Genomic DNA, 13,414 nt, shown 5'->3' on the forward strand with positions numbered 1-13,414 from the left:
GGGCACACAGGATGAGCCAATTTTGTATTTGTGAAAAAAGCCAGGAGAGACAGAATGCAGAGAGACAGTGCAGTGTCACAGACATCTTCTATGAAAAATCCTTTCCTTAGGATTTTTCCTCCTGAGAAGCTGAGAGGCCTCAAGAACAAAATGTAAACATTGATTATCTGCTGCTGTGGGATGCAACAGGTGGATCTTTGATTGGCCCATGTTGGTTGTTTCTAATTAATGGACAATCACAGTGAGCTGGCTGGGACTCTCTGAGACAGAAGCTTTTGTTATCATTCCTTTTCTATTCTTAGCTAACCTTCTGATGAAACCTATTCTTCTATTCTTTTAGTATAGTTTCAATGTAATACATATCATAAAATAACAAATCAGCCTTCTGAACCATGGAGTCAGATCCTCCTCTCTTCCCTCATCCAAGAACCCCTGTGAACACGGTCACTGCAGTGCCACAAACGTGCTCCAAGCCATGGGATGTGCGTGGATTCATGGATTCATCTCTGTGCACACGCACAGACCCTGCTGGAGGTGGCGTGGGGTGAGCAGAGCTCTGGGTTGTCCCTGCCTCCTCCTGCCTGTGATAATCCCAAAGGCTGTGGTGCGTGGTGGTGGATGTGTGCGTACATCTTTTTCCCTTTGTTTTGTTTATTACTTTTAATCCCCTGGGGCATATCTCTGAGCTGAAGAAGTTTAGAGCTGATATAGCTTTTTAAAGTGGGGATTATGTAAATGAATATTATGGGGCTTTCATAAATAGGGATTATTTGTCGACTACATTTGAGCGCTTCCTTTGGAGCCATTAAGGTCTGTTGTGTAAACAGGAATTTAGTGACTGCCTAATCTAAATTTCATTGATTCAATAAAAGATCACAACAGCATTTTTTGCATTCATTTTGGTCTCAGGAGAACTTATTTCTGGACAATTTTCAAATATTTACAGGACTGTATATGACTACAGCTAATCACAGTGAGCACACCTCAAACATTTGTATCAACTGTTCTTAATGATTTATTCTCCAGTTCTCTTCCTCTCTAGCTTTAAATTCACTGTTTAATTTTTTTAATTCACTGCTGTCCCAGCCACTAACCTGTTCACTGTCACTCACCAAATTAAGAATTCTGCACGTTTAAATGAGCAAAGCAAAAAATAAGATTTTGCCAAAAGGTATAGCCACCCAAAAAGTTGCAAAAATTTCTTATCTGTGCTCCTAGATGTCCTAGATGAAAGACATTTAGGCAAACTGCTAAAAATTCTGTGAAATGCTGCCTCTTCTCAGGGCAGTTTCACACTTAGAGGCAGATTTTGCTTGGAGAATTGACTCTCGGCCTCCTCTCAGCTGACAGGAAATGCAGGTGCCTTTCCCTGCTGCAGAGATGGTGCAGAGCCCCTGCTCTGTCATTTTTGTGTTGAGAATAACACAGGAATAATCAGGAGGCAGTATTGAAGAAAGAGTAAAGACGGTTTTATTCAAGAGAATTGAGCGGTTTTTATGGAGTGATATGATAGATTTTATTTGATTGGCTAATTAGCAAAAACATCTTCCTCACACACTGTCTTTGAAAATAACTGAAAGACAAAGTAGAAAAATGCCACTTGTATGTCAGAACCCTGGAAATTCCTCTGGCTGCCCTGGAGACCCTGGCAGGGGGCTCAGAGACCCTGGCACAGAGTTAAAACCACCTGTGCCTTTGATTTTAGCCCGTGGAAAAAACAATTACCAACTTTGTGTGAAGATGCACAAGCCACAAGAGTTTGAATAGAATGATAGTGAGTTTATCACAGGGTGAAATGTAGAATTTTGGGGATTTAGAACAGGGGTTCAGGAGACAAGATGGAGGAATCTGGGTGTGCTCTGTCTTTCTCCTTCTTCTTCTTCTTGGCCTCCATCCTCTGCTGGGATGGTGGCACTTCTGGATTGGTTTAGAGTAGAGACAGACTGTCTAACATAGGTGATAGGTATTGGAAAATTATTGTAAATAAAGTACAGGTAGTTCTTAGTATAAAAAGCCAACACCACCCCAAGGGCAGGGACTGTGCCACAAACTGACCTGCCAGACAGACCTCAGCAGGTCAGAGAAAGAATGTCATAGACAAGAAATAATAAACAACCTTGAGAATGAGAACAGAAGAATCCTGGCTCCTTCTTTGGGTGCCAGGCTGGGAAAAGAGACTTTGGGACACATCTCGGGGTCATCCTGACCACGGAGACCCCCAAGACTTGTAGACAGTTTATGCTTAACAAGTTATCACATCCTTACAACTCCCTAAAAATCCTCACAAGTCACTGTGAGAAACTCTTGCCATTTCTGTGTCCCGTGGCACCCACACTGCTCCAATGTCCCATCCAGCTGTTCCAGCTGCTGTCTGAGAGGGGCCCAGACAGCAGCAGCAGCTGCCCCCTCAGTGCAGGAGGCCCAGATGTGTCCCAGATGCCCTGACAGGACACAGCTCCTCATCCCAGAGCATTCCCCAGCAGCCCTGAGTGCCCTGGGGCTGCTCAGGGCACGGCAGAGCAGGGGCTGCATCCCTGGCTGTGCACAGCAGCCCCAGCTCCGCTCCCTCCCTGCTCAGCCTCCTCATTATTATTGTTCCAGTCCTCCCACCAGCCTCAGACCCAGCTGCATTAGGCAGGTTCTGATGCTGTCACAGTCACACAGAGAATGAATCATATTGAACATCGCCCATGGGGTTGTTTATTCCTTCAAGAGGGAATGGACTGCATGCCAATATCCCTGGCAAGGCTTAATGAAGGAACTGGGTTTTGCTAGGAAACCTGGATGCCCTCCTACAGGGATTTGCTGGATGCTATGGCTCTGAAAAGCTATGTAAAAATATATATTTTTAAAAATCTATATATTATATTATATTATATTATATTGTATTGTATTGTATTGTATTGTATTGTATTATATTGTATTATATTATATTATATTATATTATATTATATTATATTATATTATATTATATTATATTATATTATATTATATTATATTATATTATATTATATTATATTATTATTACATTATATTATATTATACATAAAATACATCTTAATATAACAAAATATATGTTATATAATATATAAAAATATATTAACGTTATATTATATATATAATTCATTAAATATTTATTATTTTTTAAATTAAAATTAAGAATTATTAAAATTACTTCATTTTTAAATATTAAATTATTTATTAAAATATTGTAAATTATATTTATAAATACATATTATAAAATGTAATAAAATATATAATAAAATTATTTTTAAAAATATTTTTATATAATAAGAAATTATTTTTTAAAAAATAGGAAGACACTTGCAACATAATGAAATCTTGGTAGGGTCTTTTAAGCTCTGCAGCTCCTCAGTTCCTGACCTCAGTGGATACAGGGATACCAGGAATATGCAGGTCTGGCTCTTGAAGTTAGTGCTTGTACAGGCATCTTAGTCCTTCCTGTCCTCATTACTTAGGTTTTACACCCTCTCCTTTGCTTTTGTCTCCTTCAAAATAGAGAACTTTGCTACCTGGCTCTGGCTTCTGGAGCTGGGAATCACTGAGGGAGGAGTTAAATGGGAATTTTGCATCTTCCCCTGCTGTTTGCTGTTCCCAGTTTTTAAAGTGTGTTTCTGTTAAGCAGAACAAGCCCAGAGCACAATGAGTGCCTTGGTTTACAAAGATCATTTGGTCAAACATAAACCAGCACTACTGTGCAGACAGTCTGTGATGGGCACCTCAGTTATCACACATGATGTGGTTTCTCCTTTGGTAATTTCTGAAACATATAGAACAGATGAAAATTTGAAATGCAATCCAGTCTTCAGCCTTTGGAAATGATTCATTCTATTAATGATTTACTGATTTACACACAGCTTATTTTGCATAAAGTTAGAGCTGGGCACATTTATTCATTGTGATTCCCTTAAAAATGGATATAAATATCAAAAGCAATTGGCTACCAAAAATTTTAATATTACAGCACTGCATCATGGAGAGTTGACATGAATATGAGTCTAGGTCAGAAAAAATATAGAGAAAATGCTTAACCAAGTATGATATTTTACAGCATGTCACTGAATCATTTGAAAGGCTTCTATTCATTACAAACGTGTGCAGTGTGGGCAAAGGATTCCTCAGGAAAATAAGGAAGATGAATTATTCTCCCGATGAAATATGCTGCATGATCTATAGGAACCCATCTCTCCTACAAAGTCCAGCCTTTCTCTAGGGCTGTACACCTGAAAAGAGAATAACTGCATGTAATTCCACAGCAAAAAATGCAGGTGGTCAGTCCCAAACTTGTCCCCAAAGCCAGCGGATACTGCGACTGCCAGCAGCAAGGTGTGCCACCCTCCTGGCTGCTCTTTCCATGATCCAAGCAAGCAAAGCCCAGCAGCTCCCAGGCCCCTGCAGGATGCTGAGCCCTTGCCATGGACCAGCCCTGGGTTGCTGAAAGGCAGGAGCAGCTCCTGGGGCTCTGGGTGTTGTCACCTGCAAGCCTGGAGGAGCACACAGAGCTCTCCAGCCCCGTGTGATCCCAGGCTGGAGGATGAGGCTCAGCGTGGGTGAAATCAGTGAGCACAGGGTGGTTGTGGCAGCACTTTCACCCTCTGGCACCCACAGGGCCACCAGGACAAGGTGCCAGTGAGGGCAGAGGTGGGCACTGTGCTGCCCGTGTGCTACTTTGGGGTGTTGCAGCTTTGTGCCCCCAAACCCAGAAGCCCAAACTGGTTTTTCTGCCTGCTGGCTCCAACCATGCAGACCTGGAGGACCCTGGCCCAAATCAATGCTTTGGTACCCCGAAATGCCAAAGTGCCCCCAGCACACAGGAGGGGATGTGGCACACCTCGCAAAAAGCCTTTCAGGAGGCTGCAGTTAATGTCCTCAGCAGCAGCAAGGCCACCCTGGCCAGCTGAGGAGGTGCAGGGATGTTGACATGTTACACTCGTACACGTATTGATCCGACAGTCCATTGTGCACCAGAGCCCTTGGCAAAGGTCGCTGTCTCTGCTCCCACCCTGCAACAGAGCACAGGGACAAAGATTAAATTTAGAAGTGATGAATGTTCCTGGTGCCCACCTGATTCACTTTGGGCCTCAAGCCCCAGATGAAGTCTGGAGCTGGCTTAATTAAGACATCCCTTGCCCCCCTCCCAGCACTGCCAGACGTGTCTGTTTCTTGTTGTCATTGTCTTTTCCCACAAATTCCTCCACCCTTTATCCCGTGCCAACCCTCAAACCGGCTCAGAGACTTGCCTCTGAGGCAGCATCCAAGACCCACATTTCCCATGACGCCCAAACAATCTCAGATCCGCATTTCTTGGCCCTTGCTTTAGGAAGGAGCTCCCACCTTTCCGGGGTCCAAGTTTACCAAGAAACCTCAATCACGACTTTTAACGTCCCAACTGGGTCTGGATTAGGACGCAGTCCAGTGGCTGAGCCCCAGGGGCCACCCCCGCACAGCGACTGCAGGAGCCAGAGCTCCCCACCTGCCTGGCAGCAGCCAAAATTCAGCAGAGGGAGTGGGCACGGGGAGCGGGCAGAGGCTGCGGGCAGAGATGCGGGCACAGGGCTCGGGCACAGCGAGCTGGCACAGGGTGCGGGCAGAGATGCGGGCACAGGGCCCGGGTACGGCGAGCTGGCACAGAGTGCGGGCAGAGATGCGGGCACAGGCTGCGGGTACAGGGTGCGGGCAGAGGGTGCGGGCAGAGATGAGGGCAGAGGGAGCGGACACAGGGAGTGGACACAGGGAGCGTGCAGAGATGCGGGCACAGGGAGCGGGCACAGGGTGTGGGCAGAGGGAGCGGGCAGAGATGAGGGCAGAGGGAGCGGACACATGGAGCGTGCAGAGATGCGGGCACCGGGTCCGCACCGGGTCCGCACCGGGTCCGCACCGGGTCCGCACCGGGTCCGCGCCCGGCCCGCGCGGCCGCCGGCAGCTCGGCATGAATGAACCGCGCTCCTCCAATCGGCGCCCGCTCCGCCGCGGGCCGCCCCGCCCATCTCCCCCGCCGGCCAATCCCGTGGGCAGCGCCCTCCGGCCGCCGGCCAATGGCGAGCGGGCGGCGCGGGGCGGGGCCCTCCCGCCGGCGGCGCCCTATGGCGGGGCGGCGCGCGCCACCCGCGGCGGCGGGCGGGCCAATGGGGCGCGGGGGCGGGGCGGGCGCGCGGCGGCCCCGCGCCCCGGCGCGCGGCTCTAAAGCGCGGCGCGGGCGGCGCGGCGCACACGCGATGGCCGCCGCCGCGCAGTACCTGCCGCGCTCCGCCGCGCTCATGCACCCCGACGGCGACCGCCTGCACCAGGGCACCACGTACCGCGAGGTGCAGAAGATGATGCACCACGAGTACCTGCAGGGACTGGCCCCCGCCGCCGGGCACGCCGTCGGGCTGGCGCACCACCAGTGGCTGCCCAGCGCCGGCACGGACTGGGGCAGCGGCGGGGGCGGAGGGGGCGCGCACCTTCCGCCCGCCGAGCACGCCAAGGGCGGCCCGCCGGGACCCCGCGAAGAGCTGTCGGCCGCCGCCTTCCACCACCGGCCGCACCTGGTGCACCAGCCGGCGGCGGGCGGCGCGGCGGGCGGCTGGGCGCAGGGCGGCGCGCACCACCTGCCGCCCATGTCCCCGCCGTCGGGGCAGCCGCTGCTCTACGCGCAGCCCTACGCGGGCCTCAACGGGATGCTGGGCCCGCCGGCGCCCGCGCTGCACCACGGGCTGCGCGACCCGCTGGGCGCCGAGGAGGCGGGAGGCCACGAGCTGGCGGCATCGCCGCCGCCGCTGGGGCCGCCCGAGCCGTCGGACGAGGACGCGCCCAGCTCCGACGACCTGGAGCAGTTCGCCAAGCAGTTCAAGCAGCGGCGGATCAAGCTGGGCTTCACGCAGGCCGACGTGGGGCTGGCGCTGGGCACCCTGTACGGGAACGTCTTCTCGCAGACCACCATCTGCCGGTTCGAGGCGCTGCAGCTGAGCTTCAAGAACATGTGCAAGCTGAAGCCGCTGCTCAACAAGTGGCTGGAGGAGACGGACTCCAGCACGGGCAGCCCCACCAACCTGGACAAGATCGCGGCGCAGGGGAGGAAGAGGAAGAAGCGGACGTCCATCGAGGTGGGCGTCAAGGGCGCCCTGGAGAACCACTTCCTCAAGTGCCCCAAGCCCTCGGCGCACGAGATCACCTCGCTGGCGGACTCCCTGCAGCTGGAGAAAGAGGTGGTGCGGGTCTGGTTCTGCAACCGGCGGCAGAAGGAGAAGCGCATGACGCCGGCCGGGGTCCCGCATCCCCCCATGGAGGACGTTTACGCACAGGCGGACACTTCGCCGCTGCACCACGCGCTGCCCGGCGCCGTGCCGTGACTGCCCCGACGGCGGCGCGGCGGGCGCGGGCAGCGGGGGACGCGTTTTAATTTATTCTCAGACTGGCCCGGCCGCCCGCTCTATTTATTCGCCCGCCGGAGCCGCAGCGGCCGCCGCAGCAGTAGCCAAAGGTTTGCGATCTCTAATTTATTCCCTTCCTCGCGCGGCCGGGAGGCGGCGGCGCCCCCGGCTCTGCCCGGCCCGGCCCGGGGGGACGCTTGGAAACCATTTCCCGGCCCGTCTCTATTTATTTCTAACCGTGCGCGGAGCTCGCACCACCCTCCCGTTCGTTGGTGGGTTCAGTCCGGTCCATTCCCCTGGGGGTTTTCGGTTTGTTTGTTTTTTTTTTTTTGTTTTTTTTTTTTTGTTTGTATCTCTTATTGCAAAAAAAAACCCAATGTAGAACTGCGAGGGTACGTTTCTATTTATGTTATAGTAAATATTTTATTACTTACATAAACCATTTACCCAGGAACCGGTCTCGTGTCGTCTTTGCTGGCTCGGAGCGCGGCCGGTGGTTCCCGTTGCCGGTATCGGTTCGTGCCCGGCGGGGTTTGCCCGCCCGAGCCGCTTCTCTGTGTGGATGCTCTTTGTGCACCTTTCCCCGCAGGGTTTTTAGCGATCCCAGCGTGGCTCTCCGCGCTTCGGGCTCGCCCCTTGCCCTGCGTGGATGCTCTTTGTGCGCTGCCGTGTTCCCCGCACCTTTCCCCGCGGGGTTCTGACCCATCCGAGCGCGGCTCTCCACCGAACAGCCCGCACGGAACTTTCCTCCCGTGCATCGCAGGGTAATCCACGCACGCTGGTGTTCCGAGTAGATTCTTTCTGCTCAAACCACGCTCTTCGCTTTCTCTGAATCACCAGCTTTTCCTTGCCGTGGTTTCATGCCCGAGTGTTTGGTGGTTTTGCCAGGAAAACGCAGAAAAATGTATTTTCAGCCTATCGGTTCTTGGAAGAGTGATCCTGCATCTCTAAACCTTCTCTTGCAGCACCAAGAAAAGTCGCATGTGAGGATTGTTTGCCTTTGCAGGTCCTTGGATTCCTGCGGTGTTTTTTGTGTGTTGGGAGAACTTTTGAAAAATGTTCCCGTACAGAGCTCTTGCACTGATTAAATACTTGATCGAAATCTGGTAGCAAAGGACCAAATTCTTTCTTTTTTTAGTTGGCAGAGAATCTACTGATGTTCTCCCATCTGGCACTGGATGGTTTCCCCACTTTATTCAGTACAAATTATGTGCTGTGAAAACAGAAGCTTTAAAGGGGATTTTCTAGCGAAAGCACGGCATTGTGCATTGCAGTTTATGTACAATTCTTTTTAATATATATAAAAAATTCTAACATACCAAATGTAACTTACTCTTGAAAATTTATACTTGAAAATTCTTGTCTTCGTTGCAGTTTGATTTTGTTGCATTTTGTGCCTTTGGTGGGGGTGTATATTACTTGTCTAAGCAATGTCACATTTGCCATTGATAATGTTATAATTTAGTGCATTTTCAATGTTTCTTCTAATGTAGCTATTCCACATCAGCTAATACAAGACTATCAAGTTCTCATTCAAAATTCAAAAAGTAAACTGATTTTTGAGATTTTAAAATAAAGTCACTCTGAGCGGTTATTTCATCAAATACCCTGTAAAGAAATGGTTCACTTTGTGATACAAACCAGCCAGTGAATGCTGTGGGTTAGGGTATTAATAACTTCCCTTGGCATGCAGAGCATAATACAAAATCTCACTTAAAGGGCTTAGTGTGCAGTGTGTGTTCTGTCAGCTTTTGCTACAGGCTTAGCTTCCTTTTTTGTAATGAGATTGGTTTTTATAGAAGAGCAGAAAATGATAGAGATCCTGAATTCAAAAAGTTTCGCTGTTTTCACTGAATATTTACTAATTTCTAAATAGCTCTGCAGATGTAGTAGCTTAGATGATACACTCCAGTAAAAAAGTAAAGGAGGAAGATGATTTAAGGATTTCAGTCAATGTATCATGACAGCGTTTAAATTAATTTCCAACTCTGAGAATCTGTCCTTGGCTGTTACCTCGTGTGTTCCCCACACATGTACCATTGTTTTTAGTGTTTTGTCATGCTGTAATTGCAGCCTTTGCTTGAGAATTTCTGTGTGACAGCCAGGCTTTAAGGGAAGAAGAAACAAAACTGAACAAAAGAGGGGGTTTTTTTGTTTGCTTGTTTCTTAAAGAAAACAAACTCGTTTGCATTGAATGTTTAATTGTGCTGATTTTCTATAGCAGGAGACATTTCAGTAACCTCTTCATTGTGAGCTAACCTGGATGGCAAACAGGATTTGTATTGATACTCAGAAGGGCAGGGTCAGTTTTCACATTGTGTTCTGCTAAGGGATGAGATGTGCTGTGAGTGCTGGGGAGGGTGAGCACCCTTGGGTTGTTCAGTGTGTCACATTCTATAAGGCACTGGCAGCCCTGCTGCATTTGCTCTCTCGTGCTGTTGAGCAGCAAAAATAAAATACTCTTTGTAGACCTCCTTGCTGCAGTGCTCAGCTGCTCTAGAAATCAGATGCCCCAAAGGTTTGCCTATCTCAGAATAACTTGTTAGTTTTCCTGGTCAGGGATTAAATGGCAATTACTGGAGGAAGACTTTTTTTTTTCTTTTTTTTCCTTTTTTTTTTCTTGCTGGTTGTTTCTCACTAAGGTGAAAACACGACCTCATACTACTACATCAGTGTTAAAGCAAGAAAAGGTGAGACTGTGGTGTTGGTCCGCTAAAGAAAAGCAGATGTACAAATACTTATTTAACCAAGTAAATAGTAAACATACAAAGTAGGAAGTGCAGATAAGGAACAGAAGCACTGCCAGTGCAGTTTAGAGAGGGGTTTAGGTGTGTGCTGGTGGGAAATCCTTGCTCTCACCCAGAGCTCTCTGCTGCTGAGCAATGCCTGGCCCTTCAGATCCCCTTCAGAGCATTCAGGCTCTGGTTGGTCCTGTGGTGGCACCAGAGCCTGAATGTGAACCAGAGACTGCTGTGCTTGGGGCAGTGCCATCCATCACCAGGGCTGGGCTGATCTTGCCTTGCCCACACTCCAGAGGGGCTGCTGACCAAGGGTTTGCATCTCAGAGTGCTGAGGAGCTGACCAAGGGTTTGCATCTCAGAATGCTGGGGAACTGACCAAGGGTTTGCATCTCAGAATGCTGGGGAACTGACCAAGGGTTTGCATCTCAGAGTGCTGAGGAGCTGAGCCAGGGTTTGCCTGTCAGAATGCTGGGGGGCTCACCAAGGGTTTACATCTCAGAATGCTGAGGAGCTGAGCCTGGATTTGCATCTCACAATGCTGAGGAACTGACCAAGGATTTGCATCTCACAATGCTGAGGAGCTGAACCTGGATTTGCATCTCAGGCTGCTGAGGAGCTGACCAAGGGTTTGCATCTCAGAATGCTGAGGAGCTGACCAAGGGTTTCCATCTCACACTGCTGAGGAGCTGAGCCTGGATTTGCATCTCAGGCTGCTGAGGAGCTGACCAAGGGCTCTTTGGCAGGGTTGGGGATGTTGGTACCCAGTGAATGCAGCCCTGGTGTGGGCTCAGCCCTTCTCATGCTCACAGAGGGTGTGAGCTGTGCTGTGCCTGCCTTGCCAGGGCGCAGAGCCTGCCTGTGTGCCCCAGGGACAGGGCTGTGCTCCCCACACCTTATAAACTGATTATTGGTAATTTTGGGACATTGCTGTTTGCTGTTAGGCTGACAATATTCTATAGGGTGTCACTTTTTCCCTTTTCCAGTTGCCTGCCAGCTTTCATGCATTATTAGGAGAAGGTTTTAGCATTCCAGTGTCCAATTTCTTCCAGGTTTCTTGTCTTACAGCATTATAAGAGAGGGAATGCTTGCTGTACAGCAACTGCAGGAGTGGCTACAGCACAGCAGTTTGCCTGGCGAGGCACAGTCACTTGTAATTAGTAATGCCATGTTCATCTTATGCTTTCCACTGAATCTGGTCTCTTCTGAAGGCTGCCCAGCCAGAGCTGTGCCTGATCCCAGCACAGTGCTGTGGTGCAACTGGCCCCTAATGAGCTAAGGCAGCAGCTGAAGCACTATAATCTCTTTACATGAAAATTCAGAGCATCAACATTAACACCAGAGTCTTGTTCCCAGTTTTGCCCACTCCTGCTTGCTCTCTCCCTTAGAAGGAGGGATTTCAGTACCATCAGGTTAAGCAAATCTTGCAATTCTGTGCTAATGTTGTTTGCATATATTTTCATTTTATGCTAACTCTGCCGCTGGTTGTTTGGAGCTGGATCAGCCCCAGGACAGCTCAGAGCTGTCACCTCACAGGTACTGGAAGCAGATTTGGGTCCTGCACTGGGGCAGAACTCCACAACTCTGGAATTCCTTCTCCTTGTGTTTTCCTTACAGTTTGAAATGGGCCCATCCTGGCTGGTGACTGGAGCTGGTGCTTGCCCTTGCCATGGGCTGGGGATGGGCACTGGTGGGGGCTCTGCCTGCTGCCCTCTTTTCCTGGAGCAGATCAGCCCCGGCAGGACCAGGAGCAAGCTGAGGTGGCATGAAGGGTGGGGTTTTTTGTTTTAAAATGCTAAATGCGCATAGATGAGTGTCTGCTCTGGCTAAGTTTAATATTGCTGCTCAGGGGGACCAAGGCCAATGTACCTTCCTGAAATGAGCAGCTCCAAAGCCCAGGATTTCTACAGGCTTCCACCAGTGAGTACAATGGTTTGTGGTTTGCTCAGTGGGCTCTGAGCAGCAGCACCATGGATGTGCCTGTGCAGCAAACACACAGGGAAGGAGCTCAATAAAGTCTCTCGTGGGAGCCAGCACTGCGCTTTGCCACGCTGATTTATGGGCGTCCAGCTTTGCTCCCACTTGTGATTTGCTGCGAGTAGGGGTGCCCAGCAGCAGAGATGTGGCCAACTGCACTTCCTCAGGGGTTCTCCTGTGTCCTTGGCAAAGCTCTGCCAGCAGAAGTTCCCCCAGCTCCATTTGAGCTGACACGACCCGGTGTCTGTGCCGTGCGTGGGGATTACGAGATGCAAAGGCTGGCTTAAAGCATGTGGTGCTGCTCACACCATGTAATGTGCATGTTAGATCAGCCCTCATGAATATTTCATGGTCCTTGATATCACATTATTTTTGGTGTTGGGCAAATTGAGCGTTATTTCTTGTAAAGGTTTGACATTGCTTCCCTGGCTCAAACGCTGCTGCAGCGAGGAATGCTTTTCATTCATGCCAAACTTTAAAGATGTTTCTTTATTTTCCTTTTTCTTGCCTTTCTTCTGGAGCATTCTGCCTGATCTGGTGTTTGTGCAGCACCAGCAGCATCCACGACCTGTTTCCTTGTGGATTTTGGCTTCTCTCAGCTCCACAGGGAAATCTGCTTTCCATCGCTGGACCAGATTCTCTAGGGCCAAAACTCCCAGCAGTTACCACAGAACAGGATTTCCTACTGCATTTTTAGGGAAGGTGGATGGTTCACAAGCGCTGCACCCCAATCAGCTCCGTCCTTCAAAGTAAATCAATGAAAAAATGCACAAAAATCTTCTTGCAAATATCACATATATGCACGAGAGGTGCTGGAAATTCCAGCTCTGCAGTCAAGGATCAGTAGAAGGTATGAGAAAGCTAATGGGAAAATAGACATCTTTATATTTTACTGTACTTTTTCGGGGTTTGTTTGGTTTGGAGGGTTTTTTTTTTTTTTTTTTGTTTTTGTTTTTGTTTTTTTTTTTAAAGGCAATCTGTCCTGTGATTTTTATTCCCTGGAGCTCACTGTGTATTAGTGCCTCTCAGTCACACTAAAGGCTATGTGACTGACATTATGCTGGATCATAAATTTGTAGCCAGACAAAACTCTAGGAAATGAATTTATACATTTGCATCTTTTGCAGTGATTTGCAGGATAAAGAGTCAGGCTATTGCATTAGATGGCTTTATGCTGGGAGATGTTTTAAATAAATAACTAGTTTTAAATTGGAGATGTTTCTTCAGTCATGTTTAAGAATAACCTGGTTGCAGGCAAACCAACAGAAGGACAGGTAATAAGGGAGTTGTACATGAGGGTGATTATGAGATCTGCTACAACACAGA

General features: G+C 49.1%; 1 protein-coding gene across 1 annotated transcript; it reads left to right on the forward strand.

The window, feature by feature from the left end:
• The first annotated feature begins 6,236 nt into the window (after positions 1-6,236).
• On the forward strand, positions 6,237-7,352 carry POU3F1 (POU class 3 homeobox 1). Its single transcript, XM_063177399.1, has one exon. It carries the CDS (start codon positions 6,237-6,239, stop codon positions 7,350-7,352), a length of 1,116 nt encoding a protein of 371 aa, XP_063033469.1.
• Positions 7,353-13,414: the final 6,062 nt, after the last annotated feature.

Source organism: Melospiza melodia, chromosome 27 (genome assembly GCF_035770615.1).
Source record: "Melospiza melodia melodia isolate bMelMel2 chromosome 27, bMelMel2.pri, whole genome shotgun sequence".
NCBI classification, from domain to species: Eukaryota; Metazoa; Chordata; class Aves; order Passeriformes; family Passerellidae; genus Melospiza; species Melospiza melodia.